This window comes from Cryptomeria japonica, chromosome 11, assembly GCF_030272615.1.
Source record: "Cryptomeria japonica chromosome 11, Sugi_1.0, whole genome shotgun sequence".
Taxonomy (NCBI): Eukaryota; Viridiplantae; Streptophyta; class Pinopsida; order Cupressales; family Cupressaceae; genus Cryptomeria; species Cryptomeria japonica.
In genome coordinates this window covers 392,059,362-392,087,081 of record NC_081415.1, presented here as the reverse complement: position 1 = coordinate 392,087,081, position 27,720 = coordinate 392,059,362, and the positions used below count along the sequence as shown (strand labels likewise).

Genomic DNA, 27,720 nt, shown 5'->3' with positions numbered 1-27,720 from the left:
TTTATCAAATCCTAGGGTTTGTAAAGGTGTTTTGCATAGGAATACGTTCTTACAAATGACAGTCTACCAAATGTTAAGGTCTGCTTTTACCTTATTTCACCTTTTATATGCAGATGTAGGATTGATTACACACAGACTTTGATCTGAAAATGCTCTTAAAATCAGAATAGTGATCTTCAAATCGATTCCACTCTCCTTGCCAATGTATGTTTGATCAATGAAACGATCAGACGTTTTATCCAAAATCGCTGCTGTAGGTGAATTCGCCCCTCTTTGTAGATGAGTGTTTGATCAATGTAATGATCAAACTTTCTATCAAAATTGCTGTTGTAGAGAGATTTGCCTTCAAAATCGTGATTTTCAGAGATGCAGATCTGAATGTTGATCTCTAAACTGCTTTCTCCCTCCTTACAAATGTGTAATGATCAGGTTCGCTTTGCTAATGAAGACAAATTCGCCCTTCTTGATTATAAATCTGTATGTTGCCTTAGAAGTTTGCTGTCTCCTTGAATTGTAGAGCTGCTTGTAATTGATTGCTTTGATTGATGCCTTAGAATGAAGATCACCACCCTCTTATATAGGCGTTTGGGTTTAGGGGTGCATCTCCTCATTTTAAATTTCCCTAGGCTGACTTACATATATAAAAATAACTTTTTAATTATACTTTAAGGCCGACTTTGCATTCTATTCATAATTCTTAATTTTTTTGATCTTTCCAACATTGGCGGCTTTTTAATTGATCATTGCAATTTATCATCAAATCCGACTTCTCAAGGCATCATTGCAAATTAATACCAAGGCGGCATTTTGGGGGGTCATTGCAAGTTGAGATCAAGGCGGAAATTTTGATGACCATTGCATGCTAATGCCTTGGGCGGAAATTTAGATAACCTTTGCAATCAATTACTAAGTCGGAATTCTTACCCCCCTTTGTAAGTAATACTTGGATCAGCTTTTTTAAAGAGTGTTGCAACTTATGATCTTAGCGGCTATTTAGAAGACCATTGCATGTTAACATCAAGGCGGCATTTCAAGGCACCATTGCAACTTTTGCTTGAAGGGGAAGATTTGAAATAACTTTGCATCTCAATCTCCAAGTTGAATTCTCTTGACTTCTTTGCAATTTCATGTTTAAGACGACCTCTCTTTGACACCTTTGAAAGATATGATGGAGGCGGCAATTGGGGAGACCATTGCAATCAAACCTTTGGATCGGCTTTTTACACCACCTTTGCATCTTTGGATCTGGGTGGCCTTTTGAATGAGCATTGCAATTTGACATTAAGTCAGATTTTTGGAGAGGCATTGCAACTCAACACCTAGGTGGCATTTGGAGGCATCATTACAAGATTTAACTTGAGGCGGCTTTTGAAGACATCATTGCAAGTTAGCCATTGAGTTGGAATTTTAACTCACCTTTACAAGTGTTGATCTTGGCAATGTTCATTACCACCTTTGCAACTTCACTACTTGGTCAAATTTCTAACTTACCATTTGCATTCCATCTCTTAGGCAACAAAATGGGGTAGCATTACAAGATTTGCTCTTAGGCGAACTATTGAATGAGCATTGCAACTGTTCACCTAGGCGGCTTTTCAGGACCCCATTGCAACTCATTTGCATCCAAAGTTGAGCTTGCCAAATTTTCACTTCTAAGACAGATCTTGATTCAATACTTCTTTCTTCAGCCATCTAAGGCTCCTTCGCACTAGATCTTGATGCTTCAACACAATTGATGCAAACCCCAATCTCAAACCCTAATCGACCTAGTGTTAGGCGACATTAATGATCTCAATCCTTCTACATACCTCTTAACCTATGAAAATCACCCTAGGCTTAGTAAGGTCGACAATGCTAAAGGGAACTTCATTTTGGAGTCTAACCTGAGAGCTAACCACTTGACCAACTGATTGCTACTGCTGGAAGCAAAAGAGGGGGTCCCCATTTTGATGGGGTGATGTGTGAAATGGTCACAACAGGTTGTTGTATTGTAATTTTATGCTTACTACATATCATAAACATTCATCATAGTGACGTTGGTAACAAACCTCTACTCATTTAGATAGTTGCATGCTCATTTTCTAATTTATGTTATTGTACTGAATTGAGTTGGTGCAGACATTCCCCACTCAATTAGTTTGTTTATCTTTAAAGGCAATTGCATATTTTGGTTTAAGTTGCATGCATGTAATCTAAAGCTAACATTCAGCATTAGTATATCTTGTTCCAATTATATCAAAAGCCAAAAAATCAGGGGTGGTCATTACAACCTCCTCATTGATAGGGTGCTTTTTAACTATCATAATGGCATCATCAATAGGAATCCTGGTGAAAAGATACACTGTAACAAAACTCACCAATATTTTGTTATCCTACACTCTCTTCTCCTTGAAAACATCAGCACACGAAGTTACTAACAATGGTCCAAACCTGAGTGATAATTTTCATGAACATATATTGACAATATAAATGTGGCTAAAAGCTTACTCAATCGCTGTGTTTGTGGTCCTCTTACAGATGATGTTTCAAAAGAGAATCTAGCAAAATGAGAGAAAAGGCCTACAAGTAGCCTCCAAAAACATGCCACCTATGGCTCTATTCTAGTGCCATATTTGCGTCAAATAGACATAATGCAGCTAAAGTATTAAGATTGGAGATCCTAGATCCATAGTTGAGAAACACTTTTAGCAAACTTGTAACAATTTCAAATAATAAAGCTTTGTATAATTCTTGTAAGGAAGTTGAATGACCACATCTAGAGTGTCAAAGTAAACTTACTAACCAAAGGTTATTTGCTAATCACAAAGAAGGCATTAGGAGAACTGACATAAGTGCTTAAGTGGAACAAGTTGGAGCTCCACATCATCCTCCATGCATAGAACCTCTTGAAGAATCTCATAACAAAGTATAATTGTATGAAAATCAATTAAAATTCCTTCTGGATTTTATCACCATCAAAATCTATATCATTTGAGAAAGTGATAGGATCCTTTATTGTCATGGCTGATGATGCATCATACCCTTAACATGTGAAGTGAAAGTTGGAGAAGTTTCCCTTTTCTTTTAGGTAGCCATCAACAGTTTTCTCTTTCAACACTAATTTGTAATAAATCTACTTGATAATTGTTTTCATTCATTAAATCCAGGAAGATATATCAACAATTTGATGAAAGTTCAAAAGCTTAAATACAACATTCATATCACTTGAGGTGAAAGTAACTCAAGAAGGGGAGACTATTATGACCTTTTTATAATTGTTAAGACAATTTTAAATTGTGTACTTCAGTCAATGGGATCCATTACGATGTTTTCTAAAAGTGGTCTTGAAGGTCCATTTCGACCAGTTTTGTATACCACATGCAAGAGATAAAAGAGCTGAAGTGGGAAAAAGTTTTAAACAGACTTCAACGAGTAGAGTAGGAAATGTTTTGGTGAAAGTAGTTCTTAGATGCAAGTCTGAAGACTGTGTTAGGCTAAGGTAGCATCCATATTATACTAGATTCAAACTAAGCAAGCAATTTTACTCAATCACGAAGTTTGCCTATCAGATGCACTGTCTTTTATTTTATGTGATATTGCAGATATGTTTTCCTTCCAGTTTTAGCATAAGCTATTTTAAATTTCAGATTCTGCAGGACTAGAGGTAGCACCCTAGAGTTTTCAAAGTTTAGGATTTTTGTTCTAATTTCTCCAGTAGATTAACATTCACACTTTCACAGAAGTTGGAACTTCAACTCATTCACATTTTTAGCACATTCTCTTAATTTACATTGGTACTTTTACAAGATGACTTGTCATGGGCCATTATGCATAAAGATGAATCTTAGCAATCATCTGCATCATCCTATTTTATCCTTATCTCAAACCTTCAGGAAGAAAATAAGATATCTAACCCCAGCAGAGTAAAAGCAGTAGAGGTGATGGTTTTCAAAAGCACACTATCATATTGATATTGGTGAGAAGTGCACTAGAGACATCAACATTGTCTATGACTACACTGACCACTGTCTAAGAGAATGCTTCCAGAAATCAAGCTCTAAAATGGAGAAAATTTGAGAATTTGACCTCTAAACTGGATGTGAGCACTCAAGATGGTAATTAGGGTCTGTATGACCAAAATTGCATAAAATCTTATGTAGAATCACACTAGGGAATGCCACACAATCATACCTATTGCAGAAAGAAATCTTCATCATTGAGCAAGCATGGTAAAAATATATGTAGAATCACACTAGGGAATGCCACACAATCATAACTATTGCAGAAAAAAATCTTCATCATTGAGCAAATATGGTAAAAATAATGATTAAGACCTTACTGTCATCAGTTGATCATGGATTAACAATAAATAGGGACCATCCCTGCATCAGATTTCTTGTCAATAATCTTTGCAGATTGAGCTCAGTGCCTAGAGAATTCTCTTGACTCTACCTAGAAGGGGATGTACTGACATGTCATAGAAAGTGGCATGCAATGATCTATGCTTTCACTGAACACACAATTGACTGCCCTTATTGAATTAAAAATTTGTCTCTCTGACAGGTATACCCTCTTGCCAAATGTGTTGTAGTTAAGAACAAAAGACAGCAATGCACAAAGGAAAAACAATTTCACCTCAACTAGCATAGTACACCTTTTACATCCTATCTGATTAAAATAAAGTCAGTAGCTCAATGAAAAACGAGTTCTAAGAATTATAAAAATTGGATCTACAAAGCACATGTTGATGAAGAACAAGAAAACCATGCTACATATGAACAACAATGAACCTAAACTCATTTTACTGCATGGAAAATTCAATTCTAATATTTTATTAGATGAGCTTAGTATTGATACAACCTTCTATTCTATTGATGTCTGATGGATTGATAGGAGCAGCAAGCATTTTTACACACACTTCATTCTCCTTAAGATCGCATACAGGGAGTTCAACCAATCTGCAACAATTGCAATTCAACTTTCTTGTTTTCAGGATAAGAAATCAACTCCAAGGAGGTGAAACAATCTGAAACCATTAGAATCCATTTCTCATTTATTTGGGGTAAGAAATGAAATGCAATCCAACAATATGCAAAACACTAAAGGATGCCTGAGTTTTTATTTCTTATTCTTACAATTTCTAAAACAGTCACCACAGTGGTCTTTGAAAGATCAAGTATTTGTAGGCTTTTTCTTAGAGGTTTCAAAAGTTATCGCAATATCTAATTTCTCTCATCAGCTATTGTGATAGCTGTTAGTCCAGCCCAAAAACACAAGTTCTTGGTGAACAGAATAAAATAGCAATTTAGTACTCAGATGATACAGTAATTCAAGTTTAGAACCTAAACATTTCTGCTACTAGTCTAAAGGTTTAGAAATGGATTTGACGATATAATTATTACTTCAATGGAGAAATAAAAATCTTTCAAACATAATAAAATTATCAGTATTTGCCTTCTAACTAATCACAAGAAAGCTGAAAAAAAAATGCTACAGTTATGAACGTAAAGCATTGAGCGAAGTAAGGAGCTGCTCTTAGGATGCATCTTCCCCATTCTTCCTGTTATGGTAACTTTCATGCAACATCTCCTGGGATGATTTGACTATCTTGGATTTTGTATGTTGACAGTGATCACTTGGAAAATGGTAATGCACTACCATGCAGAATAGTTCAATCTCAAGGGCTGTGTCTACTCAAACAGAGAAGAATCAACATTAGGAAGAATGATAGTAATCGGATCACTTGTGTATAGTCAAGACAACTCAATTCCTTAGAGATTGGCACTTCAGAGAATAAGCACAAGATAAATTTTACCTAAGACAATATGCACGGATATCTTATAAGAGGATATTTAAAAAACTTAAGCATCAACTCTTCTTCAATGTTTAGACTTTCTCAAGATAGCAAACAACTACTCTTTGTCTTACACTTGATGGCATTTTCTCCAGCCATAAAATTTTAAATAACTTGAAATATATGCATTGAAACCTAGGTTACCGGGTTCAGCCCCCTAGCCCCCCGGTCCCAGTCCGGTCCGGTCCGGGTTCGTGGTTTTGGTCTGGTCCGGCTGTGGTTCGCACACGGTCCGCTTTCCACAAGCCGGGTTCGAGCCAGAACGGATCCGAGCGGAGCCAGGTCAAACCCGAGTGGCCGGCCGACCCAAAACAATATATTTTTAGCAAGATTTAATATTTTTTTGAAATCCGCCAATTAAAAAATGAAAATTAAACCCTAAAAGTGACCTTTAAAACATAAACTTGGCTCATTTCTCCTCATTTGTGTTGCAAACAAAAGTTTTTTGCTAGCAGGTTGAAGAAAGGGTGAACAAAGTTTGGCTTCCAAAATCAAATAGGAGTTGAAGACTGATTTTTGAAACTTCAACAAGTGTTACAGCATCATTTCCACACATTTGCAAGCTCCCATTGGCAGCAAGAGGTAGGTTTTTGAACATTTTTTCAACTATTTTTGTTTCACAAATTGTCAAACATGAAACATTAATTGTTTTTCATTATTTTGTTTTTGTTTTTTATTTTTAATATGTTCATATAATTTCTTGTCATAGGAACTAGAATGGCATCTACCTCTTCCTCCATTGGCACAAATGAACAATCAAAACAAAGAAATGATCTGAATTCTCCTCTATGGAAGTATGTTGACATTATAAGACCACTTTCAGGAGGTGGGGGATTCCATTGGAGATGCCAAGGATAGGGTATAGAACGTAATAGTTCATATTATCGGGTGGTAGGCCATTTGTGTGGAATACCAGGAAGAGGCATCAAAAAATGCCCTGGAAAAGATGGTATACCTATACCAGATGAGACGGTGATGAAATATATTAGGGAGTATGAGGCAGTAGAAGAGAGAGAAGCCCACGGATTGAATCAAACCGCACCAAAGAAAACAAAGGGAATGCAAGCCCCATCTAATCCCGATGTTGTACTAGAAAACCACCCCTTCTTTTCCACAACTGAACCTCAAAGTGAAGCACCCTTGACACGCAAAAGAACAAAGGGGCCTTTAGAAACCGAATTTCAAAATGAGAGTCGAGACATTGCTGACCAAGATGTAGCAAGGTGCATATATGCAAATGGATCGGCTTTCAATGTTGTTCGCTCCCCATATTGGAAGCAAATGTTGAAAAGTGTTAATGAAGCTCCAAGAGGGTATAAGGGCCCAGGTTATGAGAAGGTACGTGGAACCTTATTGGAAAAAGAAGTGAAGGGGCTTGAAGATGCATTGAAACCCATAAGGGATTCATGGGCTGAGACAGGTGTATCAATTGTTTCAGATGGGTGGAAAGATTCTAAAAATCGTCCCTTGATCAATGTCATAGCGGTGTCCCCTAAAGGGGCAATGTTTTTGAAAGTTGTGGATTGTGAGGGCGAAGTAAAAGATGGCCAATTTATTGCAGATATTCTCATCTCCGCCATTGAGTCAGTGGGACCCCGCAATGTTGTCCAAGTCATAATGGACAATGCAAAAAATTGTAGAGCTGCTGGTTTGTTGGTTGAGGAATGCTATGATCACATCTTTTGGACACCTTGTGCGGTCCATTCACTCAATCTTATGCTACAAAGGATTGGGAATAAAATAAAATGGATCACAGATGTGTATGCAGAGGCTGAGGATATCCAGATGTTTATCACAAACCACCACACGTCTCAAGGGATTTTTAGATCCTTTTCGAATTTGGAGCTATTGAAGGTAAGTAAAATAGTAATTTAATTTTACATTTTCTGATTTTTTTAATTTTCAATGTTCATAATATCATTCTGTAAGCTATATTGTGTATTCTTCTTTAGAGTTTAGCTTTATTTTTTCATTTTGGCATTAATTTGTGTTATAGGTTGCTAAGACCCGTTTTGCATCAAACACAATCATCTTGAGACGGCTTGTGAAAGTTAGAGTGGCACTATGCAATATGGTGATCAGCATCAATTGGACTATATGGAAGCAAAGTAGCAATGATAGGGCAGCGAAAATTAGGGACCGAATATTGGATGAGAAATGGTGGGATCTTGTGACATATCTCCTTAGTATCACTGAGCCCATTATGAGCATGACTCACTATACCGACATGGATAGGCCTTGCATTGGTGAGATTTATGATGGCATTGACTCAATGCTTGAAAAAATGAAGTGCGCTATAAATGCAAAAGAGAAAGACCCCAATGAGAAATTCTTCAAAGAAGTGGAAGCAATTGTTGTAGAAAGGTGGAATAAGATGACCACTCCTTTGCATCTTCTTGCCTATGCCTTGACACCAAAGTACTATAACAATCGATTTCTTGATAAACCAAGAAGGATTCCACCATGGAGAGATCTAGAAGTATCTGATGGGTACAAGGTAGCATTCCTTGGACTATATCCTGATGATGATTTGCGAGATATTGTTACAAATGAGTTCATAGAATTTGCAAATGGGAATGGTCTAAGTGTTGATGCTCTTCGTCATAGATCCAAGAAGGATGCTCATAGTTGGTGGTACTTCCATGGCGCATGCTTCCAACACCTACAACCCCTTGCTGTCAAATTTTTATCACAAGTTTAATTAATTAAAATTTAACACAAGTTTATTTATAGTTTACTTTGTCTTCATAGGTTGCTAGTAATTTTTAATTTTAATTTTATAAATGGATAACTTTAATTGTTTACTTTGTCTTCATAGGTTGCTAGTTCATCTGCTTCAAAAAGAAATTGGAGCACATACTCTTTCATCCACTCAATAAAGCACAATAGGTTGCTATCAAAAAGAGCAGAGAATTTAGTATATGTGCATTCCAACCTACGTCTTCTTTCACACAAACAACGTGACTACACCCAAGGGGAAATGAAGATGTGGGATATAGAGCCAGAGCATACTGATTTGGATGCTCCCACTTCTCAGCTTGTTGCATTAACACTTGATGACTCAGATAGCGAGCAAACTTACAGTGCAAGTGCAAGTGGCATTGGCTCATCTAATGTCAATGTCAATGATGAAGAGGATAAGGAGGAGGAGGAGAATGAGGATGATGAATTAGAAATTTAGAGAATCCATTTGATGATTAAACTTTAAGTTTAAATTGTTAAAAGTTGAAACAATGATACTTGAATATTTTGTCATTTTGATATTAAACTTGATGTATATGATGCTATTATCAATTATGGTATGATCATGATGCTATGATTACAAGTTTACGTTTGTTTTGTTGTTAATATCATATATGATGCTATGTGACATGCTAATCTTAATTCATGCTTATAGGCTGCATAAATATTAAAATATATATATATATATATATATATATATATTAAAAAAGAATTACATGTTTTTGTACTAACGAACCCAAACGTACCCAAACCCTTTTTCAAAATTTTGTCGTACCAATGTACCGGTTCTTCGAACCCGAACCGGTGCCCGAACCCGAACTGGTGCCCGAACCCGAACTAGCAACCTAGATTGAAACAAGACATGGATTTTAATATTTAGCCACTCTTGCATAAAATAGGGCATCACCAGTTAGATCAATTAGTCTTATAGCTAGCATCAATAGCTATCTTTAACTCAGTCGTAAATGCATGAAAATAATGAGTTTCAAGCAATACCTCATCTACATAACTGATCTCCCAAAAGAGTTGTACTGAGGGGACTTATTTCCATGATTCTATAACTTTGGCTAATCCTAAGCTATTCTATCCCATTATAAACTTTTTAGAGATTGGCCCTATCATAGTCAAGGATTAATTTTTCTTGATATTGCCTTCATTTTTTTTAAACTATCTATTTTTAAAAAAATTATAGGCTAGCCTAATTTACAAAATGGCAAAAACCTAAGTAAGCTCCACCCTTTCTAAGTTGGCAAAAGTCAGTCATAAAAGGCGGCACACATTATTAATGAACTGGTCACATGTTTTCTCCTCAAAGCACACAATTCAGTGATTTAACCCTAAATAATTTGTGACTAAGTTGATGAAAGGAAATAGTTTAAAGTTTGGCCCACTTTCATGAGGGCTTTGCCATTCACCTTCTCCATCAGCACTCTTTCTTAATGACTTTGCCATGGTAAATCTGCATCCCTTTTTTAACATGGCAGACACTCATTTCAAGCACACCTAAGTTTAAGTTTGCATAGAGAAAATCAAAAAAGGGGGCACCTCTCTATCTTGGCCGCCCGAAAGCAAAAATCAAAGCAGAAGCCAGCATAGAGGAATCCTAAGCACCTATACACAAACAATTCATAGTTCAAACTTGGAAACATGCTTCCTTGATGCCTTCAGCAGAAACAAGGTTTTTATTCCCATTCTTTGGAGGTCTGTATTGGCAATTTTCAGCATCTCTTAAAGGACTTTAACGTGAAGCAATTGTGAATGCAGTATTCAGCACCTTAGACAAGAGTAGATTGCAACATTCTTATAATCTCCCTTTCCAGTCTTATCTTTTCTCTGCTGTAACACAGCCCTATACCAAATCATCTTCTTTCTGAGTGACTGTCCTTCATTTCCAGCAGGCTGGTTTATTAAATTTTTGCATACTGAAATTCTTGGATAGGCAAGAGGAGAGAATTTATCAGCAATAAAGTTGCATGAGCTCCACTACTCAGCCACATGAACATCTCACCTGATGAGGAATATGGATGACAAGATCAAATGAAGCTTTTTCAGAGTTTCTAAGGTTGAGATTTTCAAATTCCAGTGTTTGGCATATCACCAAGATGGGGTATCAGTAGATTTATTATGGGCTACAGTTTTGGATTTCTTCAAATGGTCTAGTAAATTTCAAATCAGCACAAAAAATTCATTGAGGTCACTTAAGTGGAGATGACTATTTTTAGCAGCAGCCAACCCCAACAGTGGCTATTCTTGATGTTTAAGTTCTGGGCAGTGGATGAAAAGCATGAGACTCTATTTTAGGCCATTTTTGTTTTATTAATTGGTTTGTGATTAACTTGCTTTCAAGTTCCTTTCTTTCCACTTTTTCTACTGCTTGTGGATAGGTTTGCTTTATAGCAATCGATTTTGGGATATCTAATTATTATTCTCAAATCTCAAAAAGTTATTTATTGTAACCTATAAATAAGTGCTTTGAGCACATTAACCCCTAATAATAATTGAATTCTATGTCACTAGGTTCTTTGAAAAAGGCCCCCATACTACAAAACAATGATCCTAGTTTGGATGTAGGTCCACAACAGCCCTAGGTTTGCTCAAGTTCTGTCCCTAACACCCTAGGTCCCCTATGGATCTGTCATGGGAAAGCCTAGGCCACACCCACATGGAAATCCAAAAAACAAACGAAAGTGTTTTTTTAAATGCTGAAAATCATTTTGTTCAAGGAGATCAAGAGACTCAACCAGTTGCTAGGAGCTGGAATTTATCTAACTAGCACTTGCATGCTTTATTTTCGTGCAACGAGAAGCCGATAGGCGGTCAAGTATGCAAGGCTAAGGGCATGGGTAGTGATTTGGTAACATACAATAAAAAGCTTTTGAACTTTACGAAAACAAAATATACAATAACAATTAGCATTAACAAAAAAAATTCAAAAATGAACACAAATATCAATTGTCAATTGCAATTATTTTATATGTATTGACAAACTAACATTGATAAAAAAATGTACAACACTAAAAAGTATCATCCACAATTAGATGGTTTCTGAATAGGTATGCACTACAGTTGCACAACTCACAGTTAGATTTGTTAGTCTTCAAAATTCATATGCTGTTGAAAATGGATGAACAGTGTGATCTGCAAAGAGATTTGTTAAATTGACATAATATCATTTAACAACCCAAAAGCGAGATGTTCACAAGTGAATTTATATATAGCATTCATTATTATCCATATTTTTATAGGCAATGTGATATCAGAACTTCCAATATTTGGAAAGAGTAATTAGTTGTCAAGATTTAGTAGCATATGGTTGAACATTTAAGCAAAACATATCTAAAGAGTCTTATATTTTGGCATATATATAAGCAATCATAAATAAATATCATATTTCTAAATTGTATGCATATTAATCAACAGTGAGCACTCATAAACAAGATTTGGCCAACAAAAATGAAGAATTGTGCTTCAGCAGCAATGGTTTTTAATGAGATCTTCAAACTACAGTTCTAGCATCAGTGGGATTTTGTATGTACATATTTCATAAAGGTTGAGATTTAGTGACTTGCTGTCACCAATACTTCTGCTATATCTCAAAATCTAATTCATTGTTGAGAAGATAGCAGTCAAATTTCAAGTATGTACATCTTCCCTGCTTAATATAGATTCAGATGATATGCATAGAAAGTATCAGTGTACAATAGATTTATAAGAACATAGTTTTTTCTTGGTGATGGTAATCACCTGATGAATTGATTGGAAAAATTTCAAACATACAATTGTTATTGATTGTTGATAGACTACAAAAATCTTAACGTAATAACTTGTTTGTCTATATCAAAGCGTGCAATGTCTATCTGGCATGCATAAGCCAAGCAATACTGAGAATTCCAAAGAATTACCCATTGCAAATGGACAGATTTTGCAATCTATTTGTTTGAAAAATGGTTTGGGTTATAAGCATCTCAATTTGTTTGAAAAATGGTGTTGGTTAGACTTTTTTTTAAGAAATCTTGGTTGTGGTTTGATTGTGAGAATGATGACTTTCATTGAGTGTGAGGCCAACACATTCTCTAGAACCCAACAAATACAATTTGCTTGAATATTTTGGAAATTGTGATTCAGAATACCAATGAATAGTTGGGTTTGGTAACATTGGAATCCTTTCACCGAATTGTTTATCTGTTATCTAAATCTCAATGAATAGTTTCATCAATGTAAATTTCATTCCTTATCTACCAAATTGGGTGTCAACCCAAAAGCTTTGTTATGCTTCAGCCAATCACTCAATAGTAATACAATGCTAAAGTCTGAAAATGTAAAAGGAGCCCATAGCGTGAAAACTTGTGAAGGAAACATAAATTGTTGTTCAGGCTAGAAGAAATTAGTGACAAATGTGTGGAAAGGCAAGAAAGAAAATATAGTTTGAAATAGAAATAGACCAAAGAAATATAGCTATGCAGCAGGGAAAGATGATCTCCAATGTGGATGGGAGAAATACAGAAAGTCATGACGGAGGTAAAATAAAAACAGTGCTGGCAAAAAAATCAGTGAAAGAGAGAAGCGTATTAGACAATCCTTAATTATTAAGGGTTTGGTACCCCCTTAAAATAAGGGGGTTTCCATCATTACATGTTATCTACAAGTGATCTCTAAGAGTACTATTGGTGATACTTGACAAATCCTACACATACACAACAACATTTAGCAAAGCCTTAAAAAGCACAATTTTGCATGATGATCGAGATTGTAAGGTTGTGCAACTATAATATAATTATCATGGGTCTTTGTGTCGAAATAATCACAATTGGTTCTCAAATTTATCTACTTTTGAATAAACTTTATAAGTGAAACTTTATTCACTTTTGAATTATAAATAATAGTTTTTCACTTTGGAATTATAATATTAAGTATGTAAAAGCTATATTATAATAAACTTTATACACTTTTGAATTATAAGTGTATAAATTAAAAGTGCATAAAGTTTTATTATTTATATCTATATTATTTATAAAGTTTGTAAACATACCTAATAATAAATTTTATAAAGTTTTATAACTTTATATATTAAATATAAAACTTTAAATTATAATATTTAAATTATATTATGATGTTAAACTTTAAAGTATATTAAAGTTCAATATAGTTTGTTAAATTTTACATTTTACATTAACATCATGTTTAATATTTTATATTTAACTCTATTTTTTAAATTAAAATTAAATATATATTTAATATTAAAATAAATGACAATAAAATGACAAGCAAAATTTTAATAATTTGTATTTAAAAATAATATTCAATATTTCAACATAAATATTAAATATAAAGATATATTGAAAAATAAAAAATATAATATGAATATTGAACATTTATATAAAAATATATTAAAAATTAAAAAATAAAAAATAAAATTATTACACTAATTTTTTTAAAATTTATTGAGTAAAATATAAATAAAATATATTAAATTTAAGATATATTAAAACAATAAAAAATTATAATATAAATAGAATACATTAAATAATAAAAATAAGTATAAATAAAATACAGTTTAAAAATATATATAGAAAAAATATATTAAAAATTTTTAAAAATATAATTAAAAATTTATTAAATGCAGCGAGAGAGAGAGAGGTGGGGTGTGGGCCCAAACCGGGCTGCATAAGCCCACTGACACGAAGGATTTGACAGCAATGGGTTTCTTGTCTAGATTGACGAGTGGAACACGAGCAAGGTCATTCACAATTATAAGCCCTGCGATGATATTATCGTTGGTGGGGAGGAAGCATTCTTAATAAATTTCAGGAGTCCTTGCAAAAACAGATTTCTAGAAACACGCATCAGCAGCATCTTGCCTTTCCTTTTCGACGCCACTGGAAAACGTGAAAACAATCCTCGGGAAAAAGCAATAACCGATATACTGACTATTTACCGGCAACGAAACCCCATACAAAGAGCCTATCGGCTCAATTAAATTTCAGAGTGCACACAATAACAATATTATTATATTTACTTCCCACATTCAATAATACGAATTACATTAATATATGAAAAGTTGTCCAACTCCTATAAAAACTCCATCAACCTCTCACACTAAATCTAGCTAGGTTGCTTAACCACTTTAATTCTATCCCTCCTATTTTCGCTCCTGAATATCTACTTGAATTGTGTTTGCAATTCACTTACATTATTATGCTCACACACAATTACACACTAACAATAATATAATATTAAGTTGTTTCTCAACAACTTGATAGCTAACCTAAACACCCATGTGAGGACTAATCCCTAATGGGGTCCCCCCTTAGTGTGAACATAGGAGAAAGTACATCACATGAACTAGAAACAGAATCATATGCCATGCATACTTTTAGATCTGCATTCTACTATGTGGATCTTGCTACACATGATCACCTACATGTTGTGACGTTTTCACACATCGCCCCATTGCAAATGGAGACCCCCCTTCTTTTTAGGCCCTCCCGGTCTTTTGGCTTGCATTTTTGGGATCTTTTCGCAGCAGTCTCTCTAGTTTGCGAGTGTTTGGGGGTCATTTGGGTTTAATCTGCTTTTCGTTTGAGCGAGTTTGGTGAAGTCTAGGGCCTATTTTGTCTTTTTTTAGGGTTTCTCCCTTTTGTCCTAGATTTTAGGGGTTTCTGTTAGGGTTTTGGAAAAACTGAACATACGTCTGGAATCAGGACCCTTCAAGGGACCTCCCAGTAAAATTTGAGCCCAAACGGAGCAACTTTCTATTTTTAGAAAGTCCCTATTTTTTAGGGATTTTTCCGAGTCCCGGAATGTCGTCATTTTGCCAAAAATCAAACTAACTATTTTTAGTAAGTTTCTATTTATAGTAAGTCATTCCTACACCCTATCTAGGGATCTAACGTTGATACCTTGAAGGTTTCTATTTTTGGAAAGTCATTACTGGCAAGGTCAGTCAAACAAGGCGACGAGGATCAGGCGTTTGCAGATATTTCTAATTCTGGAGAATTAGATAGCAGACAGAGAAAGCCAGAAATTGATCAAGTGCTGGAAGCCTATGCCTAAAATGGAAAGCTCAAAAATTCACCAAGGTTCAGGAAGTCATTCCAGGCAAGGACAGATGAAAAATCCGCGAATCCATGGCCAGAGGAAAATTGCGCTCAAGTATGCAGTTGAGCGCCAAAATGAGGAAGGCAAGGACAGATGGAAAATTCCATGAATCCATGGCATAGTGAAAATTCGGCCCAAGGATGCAGTTGGGCGCCAAAATGAGGAAGGTAAGGATAGATGGAAAATTCCATGAATCCATCGCATAGTGAAAATTCCGCCCAAGGATGCAGTTGGGCGCCAAAATGAAGAAGGCAAGGACAGATGGAAAATTCCATGAATCCATGGCATAGTGAAAATTTCGCCCAACGATGCAATTGGGTGCCAAAATGAGGAAGGCAAGGATAGATGGAAAATTCCATGAATCCATGGCATAGTGAAAATTCCACCCAAGGATGCAGTTGGGCGCCAAAATGAAGAAGGCAAGGACAGATGGAAAATTCCATGAATCCATGGCATAGTGAAAATTCTGCCCAAGGATGCAGTTGGGCGCCAAAATGAGGAAGGCAAGGATAGATGGAAAATTCCATGAATCCATGGCATAGTGAAAATTCCGCCCAAGGATGCAGTTGGGCGCCAAAATGAGGAAGGCAAGGACAGATGGAAAATTCCATGAATCCACAGCATAGTGAAAATCCCGCCCAAGGATGCAGTTGGGCACCAAAATGGGTCAGGCAAGGACAGATGGATAAATTTCATGAATCCTCCACATAGAGAAAATTCAATGCCCAAGCTAAAAAGTTGAAATTTTGCCTAAGGCATGGAATCCAAGGGGTCAAGGAGGAATAGAAAATAAAATTCCCCTCCGGCAAATTTTTGAATTTGCTATTTTTAGACACCGAACCTCGCCGGAATGAGGAAATTGTTATAGATTCGGAATTGTGGCAGAATTCTCCATCCAATGACCCTGGCTCCTAAATTTAGGAGGATCCCTAAAAAATAGGGATGTTGAAAAGAAGACATGGACAATTCACAAAACAATGAATTCCTTCCTCAAAGGAATTTCCGCCCCAGCCTTGTGGAGGGCGCCAGAATGAGGAGTGCATGGAGAAACAAGCAAATTGCAAGAGTCCTTGACCAAGGCATTTTAGCGCCCCAAGTGATAGAAGGAGCGCCAGATAGAGGGATGCAAGGAATCCATGGAATTGAAAGAATTCCCCACCAAGTGTAAAATGCCGCCTAGGAACACAGGAGTGCGCTAAAATGATCTTCTCATGGACAGTACACAAAGAGATGAATTCCTTCATCGAGGAAGAATTGCACCCAAGAAGAAGAAATTCCAGGAAAGGTGAAAAATTGACTAAGTGTTTGAAATTCCTTCCTTCAGGACAGAATTCCAGGAAGGGGTAAGGAACAAATTTCTTTCCAAAGGAGAATTCCTCCACAACAAGAAATCACATCCAAGGATGAATTGAAGATAAAATTTCTCAGGCAAGGAAGGAATCAGGGATGAACTAAACAAGAAATTTCCCCCAAGAAAAGTTTTTAAAAATCCATTCCCGGGCATCAAATCACATCCAAATTTCAAAACTTTTTACAGATTTGGATTCGTAGGAGAATTTTCTCTCCTGGACCGTGGAACCCTAATTTGGAAATTTTCCTAAAAAAATAGGAAATGTGCAGAATTGATGAAAAACCTTCTCTAAGAAAGGAAAGTTGAAGAGACTTCAAGAAAATTCTTCCTGAATCGAATTTTCCCTCTCCAACAATTCCAGATGTGTCGGAGCAGATATACGACGGCGGGTCCACTTGCATGGCGAGGATCTATTGAACACGTGGCAGTAGAGTGGTGCATTCATTACCGGAATATTTGACCAAATGGCGACCCGGTCATTGCATGTTAAATTTATGGTAGATTCCTTTTGCATGCAGCCGCTGCATGTGGAAATGATGGATCATTTATGACATAATGGGGTGATTTTTGCATGGATGAATGTTCAACGCATGTTGGGCGAATTTGAAGGAGGTGGTGCATTTAATGCGCAATGGATGCCATTTTGGGTACTTTGAATTAATTGTATATGGGCATGATGGGTTATTAATTGGAGATTCCCACCGTGTTGCATCTTGAGTGGAGAATCTTTTAGGGAAAACCCTAATTAGGGTTTGCATGTAATCATGGCTTGAGGCCTATATAAAGGGGTGACCCCCTTCATTTGTAAAAGGGGGGAGCTTTGTATGAAATTGTTGCGATAAGTTTTGAAATAATAACAGTGAAACATTGTTCTCTGATGGTGTCCACTTAAGTTATTTTTTCAAAACTTGCATGGTTTCACCTTCCTCACTTAGAGTAGAAGTAGTATAGTGCTTTGATTTCAATGGAGAATGTAATGGTGTTTGATGAATTTCCATGGTTCATACTTTTTGCATCTTGCTGATTGTAAGTTGCAGTGTAAAGTTAGCCTGAACCCCTTAAATTTGTGCTGAGTTCGATTGTAGATGGTTGTTTGGATTGCGCCGTTTTGGGTATTCAAATGTACTTTCTCGATTTGAAAATCCTCTAGCATCCTTAGAAGATTGCATCGGTTCTTGCGGAGTTGTAGTTGATCTTGGCGAAGCAGAGCTTGGTTTGTTTGGAATTTGTCCACCAAAGCAGTAACTGTTGATATCATAGCCCTTAGGAATAGATTTAGATCCTTCTGAACCCTTTCCCTTTTTCTTTCAATTCATTTTAGTCCGTTTGAAGCAGCAACATCGCAAAATTGTCATATCCGATGATGGAGTTCCAGCCACAACAAAGAAGTGAAAGAATGATGCAAACGTAAGGCCCCTTGGATTACCAGCAAACACATCAGCCAACTGAGTCACGTCCACGCATTGAAGGAACCTTGGAGTCGATTGTTTGAACTTCTTGCAATCTTAGCATACAATTGCACTTTGATCAAGAGAGAGTGAAGTGACCGTTAGGCAACTTTATTCTGTGTTCGACGTAGTCATAAAAAACACGTCAACACTACATACAAGAACTTCTATCACTTTCACTTCCTCTAAACTTAACACCGGCCAGCCATACTTTCAAGAAATCTAGCACTCAGAGAATCTTTGTAGCCAACTGCTCTCCTATACAACTATTTACAACATAAATGATATCTACATTCTCCTCTTTTCAAACTTAGTAGAGGAATGTTTACAATGGTTTATCTTGCATAAAATAATGAAATGAAATGCCACTAATACAAAAGGCAACCTCATCATTAGTGGCTGATGAGAGGCGCTATTAAACCTCCTTCCTCCAATGCCTCCAATCTTCCATTTTGAAATTATCTAAAATAGAAAATCTTCATCACTAGGACAAGATAGTTCTCCATCTTTCACCTATTCTTCCCAATATATTTCTTCAACCAAGTACACATTTTGATCTAGTTTATCTTGTGCCCTCTTCTTACAATTCAAAATTACACGTCTTACTTCTTTACACTAGTAATATTTGATTTTTCTTTTTGGAGAAACATGCTTTGATTTGCACTTGCCCCTTTTTTGTACATATGATACTTTCTTTCGTTCTAAGCATTCATTTTGATCAATTAGAGTCGAGACAATTCCTTCAATATTAATTTTTACCTTGCTTAATGTAAACACCAAACCAAACATACTCTCAGGCATACTATTCAAAAGAATATATTTTGCATCATCATCCTTTACTTTCTCGTTAATGCTAGCTAACTGCTTTAGTAGGGAGTGAAACTTACTTATATGATTTGCCATTTTTGCACCTTTATCCATCTTCAATCCATACAATCTATGCTTCAATGTTGTCTTTACGCCCTTTGCTTCTTATCCAAAAACTTCGTCCAATGACTCCCAAATTTCTTTTGCAGACTTTGTGAAATCCACATGATGTAGGTATGCCTTTGACAATCCAAGGCCAAAAGTCCCCAGCACTTTTTTTTTTTGATATTCCACTTGGAAAGTCCATTTGCATCAATTGGAGTTACTAAGCTATGTTTGACAACATCCCAAAGATCTTTTTTTAATCAAGTGTAACTGCATTTGTATTTGCAATGTACGAAAGTCTCAACCAAAGATGAAAAACTCTTAATCGGCAATAAATCTTTTCGGTCAAAATTTTTTAAAAATCGGGACTCGGCAAAAAACGGCAATAAATCGGCAAATTTATCGAACATTTGAAAATATATAATTTTTTTTAAATATTCTTAAAAAAGCAATAAATGCATGGCTTTATAAGTTTTTAGGCATCAGAGATTATACTTAAAAGTCAAAAAGATTAAATTGCTACTGAGGTCTGATATCAATGCTAGATTAAAATAAATAAAAATAAAAATTGATTAGAAATGAAGTCTAAAACGACAGGGCAGAAACAAATTAAACATTATGTTGGAAACCTTTGCTCTTAGTGCTTCCACATCAGATTTGAATACCTTGTTATCTATGGCAGCTTCATTTTACTAGTGGCTTATTTACGTGAAAGTTGAAACACTTAAATAAAGAAGAGTCTTCTACTCTTAGTTGTGTAACCTCTCGTCGAATCCAGACTCAGTCCACAAATGTCGTCGGTTGTCAGGTGAAGACTCGCACGCTTAGGAAAAATTGAAATAGCCCCTATGCGTAAAAAACAAACTCGCTTTTTAGGGTTGCAATAAATAAAAAATGATCGCTTTTTGAGACGTGCTTTTTTCCCCTTTTGCTCGCGATTTTATCGCTTCGAAGACCGCGATTTTTACAACAAAAAAATCAGCTGCGATTTTTAAGAAGATTAAATCGTCTGGCAAATTTACTCCTAATAAATCACGATTTTGCCGATTTTTACACGATTTTTTCATCCTTGGTCTCAACACTCAAATTTTTCGATGAGACTTAATTTGTCAATGATCTTGTCTTCCTGGCTGTCCTCAACTGGAATCCTCTCCACAACCAACTTGCCTTCATTCACGAACAGCCTTGGATGAATATTCAGATTAGTTGATGCTACTTATTATAGTTGACACTTATTAGGAAGTGTATTTGCTAGACAAAGCAATCAAACCATTTGATTTCTCTTTTGCAATCATGCACAATCGATCATGCCCTTGAACCTATGCAACCAACAGCGGTGTTGAAATTCCTAGCACCAACACCAGCACCAAGCTTAAAATAGGAACACTCGATAACGATGCCGAAGAAGAACAAGAAATGGATTATTTGCTTATGAAAGTGGAGCTTCAATGGTAAAACAAACCCCTAAATGGCATAATTAAGCATTTAGGATGGTGCAACTATACAAGATTTAACACAACCCTTAAAAAAGAATGACTCCAAGCATGGCACAAATAGAACAAGCAAACGTAATTATTCAATGCATACAATATGCAGCAATTTTAATCATTTGCAAGCAAATAGCAACTAGGAGTCTAAGACTATGATTCCTAAGTACAACGAGGGCAACATATAGATGAATAAGATCAGCAGCAAGTGGACCATTACAGTCCTAATGCTACATAATGGTGTAATGGCATCTCTGATTAAAAATAGATGAGTCGAGGAGAGGGCCAGCTAGACTTACCAAGCCACCCAATGTCTGATTTAAAAAATAATGTCACACCCACAAAGACAATTTTGTAGTGTGACTATCTTTTGCCAAGTTTGAAATTATGAGCTTTGCGGACTAACATCAAAATGTTTAAGAATAGGGAGATGTCAAAATGAAGCAATTCACTTGATGTATTGCCTCAATAGCTATCAAACATTAGAAATACTAACAAATCCCAATGTTTCATTCCTTCCTACAACGTAGTAGAGCCCAACATGAAAATAGCGTAAAAAAACTCCAAGAAGAAACATTGTGGTAGTTTCCCTCAAACCTAAGCCACAAGGCTTGAAGTCACTCTAAAGTGGGCACTAAAAGGAGGGTGTGCAAGGAAATGGCATGGCTCAGATACAATGTTTGATTTCAGAGTACACACAGTAATAATACTATTATTATATTTGCTTCCCACATTCAATTATATGAATTATATAGTAATATTAAATCGAAAGAAATTGAAACTTAGCTCTGCTATTTGGCGAGATGCGAAATCATTTCTCAGCGAACTTGGCAAGGTTTTCGGCGGGGGGTTGCAGACAAGTCTTTGCCACGCGCCCGAGGAGCATTACGGTCTTCAGTCCGCCATGTAAGGGATACCCTGCAACAAACGAAAGGCGTTCGGTTTACAGAACGGGCGAATTTGGGAAAAACGATGAAATTAGGGAAAAAAAAACCAAAGCCTTGTCACTTCCCTCCGACGGAAATTGGCAAGTCGCTCGATCGAAAATTGCCAAGAAGAAGATGGGCGAAAGCAGAAATTTGTCTTTAAACTTCGATAGGCATAAAACCACAGCCTCGAACCAATGTCCGGCAACTGGGGCAAACCTGGTGCCACTCGGGAAAGTAAGAAATTTTGAGCCAAAACCCAGAAGAAGGCCGAGGCGAATTTGTAATATCCCGACAGAGTTAATGGAACCCAATTCAATTTATATAGCGAATGTGGGGTTTTTGCTAAATGGGCAGGAATAGGTGAAGATTCAGGAAATATTATTGATTGGTGGACGGCCCAATACCCGGGACAGGTAAGTATCTCTATCTTGGAAAATAATTTTCTTGCAATCTTGTGTGATAATCAAAATACAAAAAATGATATTCTCCATGGTAAGGTAAAACTGTACAAAGGCTATGGTTTTTTTAGATGTGAATGGAAACCAAATTTTGACCCACACTCACAGAATGTAAATAAATGCCCTAGATGGATAAATCTGGGTCCTTTACCAGTCGAATATCTGGATTTTAAAATCTTAGAATATATAGGGGAACAATTTGGCTCTTTTCTGGGCTGTGAAGGACTAGGAAAAGAGGTTTTAAACATGAATATCAAAATCTTAGTTGAATCTGACATTAAATCTACGGTCTTAGAACCCTCCATGCTAGTATCGAGCAGAGGGGAGTGGTGCATTCATCCCACCTTCTATGATGGGGTTATAAATGAATCCGATATAAGACTGAAAACATGCCCAGTTCTGGTTAATAGTATCGAGCAAATGGAAAACCCTCTTCCAGATCAGAATAAAAATATCACATCAAATGCATCCCTCACACATGATAATTGCCCTCCAGTGGCTTACACTGAGGAAAATAATAACAATAAATCCAGTAACATTAGTGATCTGGATAAAATAATAGATGAGGCAAATTCTATAAAAGATGATGCCCTAGTGGAGATGACAAAAAGAATCTCCGATTCGGTGGATTCATTGAAATTTCCATCTGAATCAAAGTCAGTCGAAAATCTGGGACAAGACAATGAGGCAGATCAAGAAGAAATGTCCTCTAGAATGGCTGTTGTTCTTGAGGTTTTCGACAATAACGTAGTAGAAAATCTTTCCCCGGAAGAGGAAGCTGAGAAGAGGTTCCTAATTCAGGAACTCTTGTCTTCTATGGAAGAGGAAGAAATTATTGAGAATAGGGTAGGAGACATTATACCTAATCCTGTTAATGACTACACAGTAGCTCAGTCCCAAATGGGAGAGGATGATGGAGATGGAATGATAGTTTCCCAGCAAACCTTAGGGATAAAAAACATATATGACGGGAAAAACTTTCCTGACTGCGCTAGAGAAGCTAAAAGTAGAGGCAGAAAATCTTTGAGCGAATTAAGACTGCAGGATGGAAATGCAAAAGACCAAGGCAAATTAACAGCCTTCTTTGATGCTGGGAAGGGGAAGGGCCTTCCCACGGCCCCATGAAAATCTCTTCATGGAATGTTAGGGGCATGAATGCCCCTAACAAACAGCGTCTAATTAGACGCAATATTACAAAATGGAAACATGACATCGTTCTCATACAAGAAACCAAATTAGCCCAGGTCGAAGCTGAGGCTTTTAAAAGGAAATTAGGTCTTCTTTGCTGTGAATTTGTGGAAGCCAGGGGAGCTTCTGGTGGTATTGGAATAATTTGGAATCCGCGAAGTATTATATTTCGTCCTATAGCAGGTAATAGAAATTGGCTATTAGGGAAGGTAACTAGCAAACATAGCAATCTCACATTCACCCTAATAAACATTTATGGCCCAATCCCGTATGTCGGAAAGCGCAGGGTTTGGTCAGAAATCTCGTTTATGATGGGGCTAGATATCTCCTCCCCTGTTATTCTAGGAGGGGACTTCAATGCTATCCTGAATTTATCAGAAAAAAAGGGTGGTATTCGTAGGGAACCGCAGTCCTTAAAAGACTTTAGAGAGTGGGTTGCTCATAACAACCTGATAGATATAGAAACAAGTAATGGTGTGTATACCTGGTACAATAGAAGATCAGGCTTTACACAAATCGCTGAGAGATTAGATAGATTCCTTTTTAGAGGGAACTTGAGCGATCTAGCGGTTAACCTCTCAGCTTCGCTTCTCCCATCTTCAGGATCTGACCATTACCCTGTTATTCTTAATATTGAGGGAGAGGCTACACCGCGATGTTGCCCTTTTAAGTTTGAAAAAATGTGGATGCAAAATCCAGAATTCTATGATCTCGTCTCCAGGTGGTGGTCTGAGGTAAGTTTCCAGGGATCAAAGATGTTTTGCCTTGTAAATAAACTGAAACATCTCAAGAGCAAGTTACTGAAATGGAATAGTGAAGTTTTCGGAAACATTTTTGAAACCAAAATATCATTAGAAAAAGAAATCGCAGATCTAAATGAAAAAGTGTTTAGACTTGGAATGGATCAGGATAGCTTCCTCAAAGAAAAGGAGCTTCTCGGGAAATATGAGGATACGTTGACTAAAGAAGAAGTATTTTGGAAACAGAAGTCTAGAGAGAATTGGCTTCAAAATGGGGATAGGAACACTAAGTTCTTCCACAACAGTACAAAAATTAGGAGGAACACTAACAGTATTCTCAAGATCATGAGTAATAATGGTATACTTCTGGAAGATCTAAAGGATATAACTACTGAAGCGGTAAACCATTTCAAAACCCTATTCAGTTCAGAATCTTCCCCTAAAGATGCCAATTTAACTTTGCTTAGGAATATTCCTAAGATTATAACTGAAAACCAAAACAAAGCGCTTAACAACAAATTTACTGAATCAGAAGTTAAATTAGCATTGGGGCAGCTTAACCCTGATAAAGCTCCCGGCCCGGATGGTTTTCCCGCTTGCTCTTTTCAAAAATGCTGGCACATTATTGGCAAGGAGGTTGTGGAAGCATTGGAAGCTGTTAGAAACTCTGGGAGTATTTTAAGGGAGATCAACAACACTTTCATTACCTTGATTCCAAAGAAGGAGGAATCAAGTAATTTTGAAGACTTTCGACCTATCTCCTTATGCAACACTATTTACAAACTTTTTACTAAAACATTAGCGAATAGACTGAAAGGCATCCTTCCGTGCATAATTTCTGAGGAACAGACAGGTTTCGTACCAGGTAGATCTATCTTGGATGGCATTATTATTGCTCAAGAAGTCATGCACTCGTTACAATAGAATCGATCTGCTGCTATGATGATCAAACTAGACATTAAGAAGGCATACGATAGAGTCGATTGCAGATTTCTGTGTAAATGTTTAGAATCCTTTGGTTTTTCTAAACAATGGATCAATTTAATCTTCGAATGCATCTCATCTCCCAGGGTATCGTTACTTATAAATGGATCCCCTGCTGGCTTCTTCCAGATATCTAGAGGGATAAGACAAGGAGATCCTTTATCCCCTTTCTTATTTATCATAATGGCTGAGGGCCTTGGGAGAATCATTACTAGTGCTCGGATGAATCAAATTATCAAAGGCATTAAAATTACTAATGGAATGGAGGCCATAACCCACCAGCAGTTTGCTGACGACACAATGCTGATGGGATGTGCGAATAGGTCTGAAGCCATGGCTTTCAAAAGGATTCTTGACATTTATGCTTTAGCTTCTGGTCAGGAAGTGAACAAGAATAAATCGGAAATCTTCTTCTTTAACACTTCGCAAAACATAGAGACAGATATTTGTAATATATTAGGGTTTGATAAAGGGAAACTTCCTTGTAAATATCTTGGGATTCCGATGGATAAGGGAAACAATATAAATTCATTATGGAAAGGAATCCTTGAAAAGATGGATCTTAGGTTGGATTCTTGGAAGAACAAATGTCTATCTTCGGCTGGGAGGATTACATTACTAAAAGCTGTTATGGTGGCTATCCCGATATACCAAATGTCATGTCAGCAACTACCCAAAGGTGCTCGTCTAGAAATGGTTAGAAAGATGAGGAAGTTCTTTTGGAATATGAACTCAGACAAAAAGAAATTTGCGTTAATCTCTTGGGATAAAATTAGCCAGCCTATCAATAAAGGGGGAGCTGGCATCAAAGATTTGGGGGTTCAAAACATGGCTCTGGGGGCGAAGTTAGTCTGGAAAATGTACTCGAAACCGGATCTTAAATGGGTAAGGATCCTCAAAGCTAAATATCTCACTAATTCCAATCCTGATAGTATACTAAGGACGGAAATATTGCCAAAGGGATCCAAAGTTTGGAATTTTATGCTAGAATGTAGGGAGGTGATCAGAGATTATCTAACTTGGGATATTGCGGAAGGATCTGAGGCATTGTTCTGGGAAGACTCGTGAGGGGGTTATTCAGCCCTAGACAAGTCAGGAATAAGCGCAGAAGGTATAGAACTTTGCAAATCAATCAGGGGCAGGTTTGTTAAGGATTATATCAAGCTTATATCCAATGACCCCGCTTTGGGTTGGGAGTGGAAACCCCTTGATGAGATGAACTTGTCAAATGCTGACAAGGAAATCCTCTGGAATAATTTGAGGCATAGGCATTTTTCATTGCATAGTGGGAAAGACAGGATTATTTGGGCAGGTAGTTCATCGGGCATTTATAAAGTCAAAGAAGGTTACTCACTTTTGAAATGCAGAAGAGCTGCAACCAATCCTATTATTCCAATTAGCCTTTGCTGGAATAAAGTGGGTCTCCCCAAAGCTGGTATCTTCTCATGGGCAGCTTCCCAAAAGAGGATTCTTACTTCAGATTGGTTCTTAAAATTAGGATTCATGGGACCATCGAGATGCCCTCTTTGCGAATCTGAGGAAGAAAATGTGGATCACTTGCTTCTAAATTGTAGTTTCAGTCAGAAATGTTGGGATTGGCTTTGCTCAAGCCTTGGATGGCCGACTCCGAGGCCTAGGGACATTTTTGAATGGCTGATTAGTTGGCAACCTCCCCACACAAAGGATATTTATCACTTAGTGTGGCAAATAGCGCCGGCAATTCTCATATGGGAAATTTGGAAGGAGAGAAACAGGCGGATCTTCAAAGAATCAAAATTGAGGGTGGAATCCCTTCTAAATAAGATCGAGGCAACAATTGTGGAAAAAGTCAATAATAGACTTAGACATGTACAGGAAAAGTCTATTAATTTAACCAGATGGGATGAGGTTCTTCGATCTAAGTGGAGGGGTTTGATAATCCCCCCGTTTATTGGGAGAGGTGGTAAGCAGGCTGAGATAGATAGGAAGCTAACAAAATGGGCTCCCCCCCGAAAGGGCTGGGCTAAGCTAAACTTTGATGGTGCCTCTCGTGGGAATCCTGGTTTAGCAGGTATAGGGTGCGCTATTCATCAAGATAACGGTGTACTGATTGCTAGCATAAATAAGCCTATTGGTTTGGCTTCGAATAACTTGGCTGAGTTTTTTGCATTGCGGGAGGGATTGATTATAGCCAAATCACTCAAGATTAAATATTTAGAAATAGAGGGGGATTCGTCGGTAACTATAAATGCAGTCAGGACTAGGGAAGTGTCAAACTGGAAATTGAAGGCGGAATTAAAAAGCATTCTGGATCTGATCAAATACTTTGAGGAAACTTCGGTTAAACATATTTATAGGGAAGGCAATTCTATAGCTGACAAGTTAGCCAATTTAGGGGCAGATGGTAATTCGTGTGTTTTTAGGAAGGATAGCCTCACGGATTAAGTTTAGGTGATGGCCGTGTCACCCCTTCATATCACTCCTCTCCTAGTCCTCTCCTATTTTCACATATATAAGTTCTAAGATGGGAGGCCACAGCCGCCTTTTTTCAGTATTTTGGCATTCTAAGAT

General features: G+C 36.8%; 1 protein-coding gene across 1 annotated transcript in view; it reads right to left on the bottom strand.

The window, feature by feature from the left end:
- The window catches only part of LOC131071601 (enoyl-[acyl-carrier-protein] reductase, mitochondrial), a 203,356-nt gene that overhangs the window by 102,332 nt on the left and 73,304 nt on the right, over positions 1–27,720 (bottom strand). Inside the window, exon 2 of the mRNA XM_058007509.2 lies at positions 4,840–4,937. Coding sequence (XP_057863492.2) covers positions 4,840–4,937 — 98 coding nt within the window. The remainder of the gene's footprint in view (positions 1–4,839; positions 4,938–27,720) is intronic.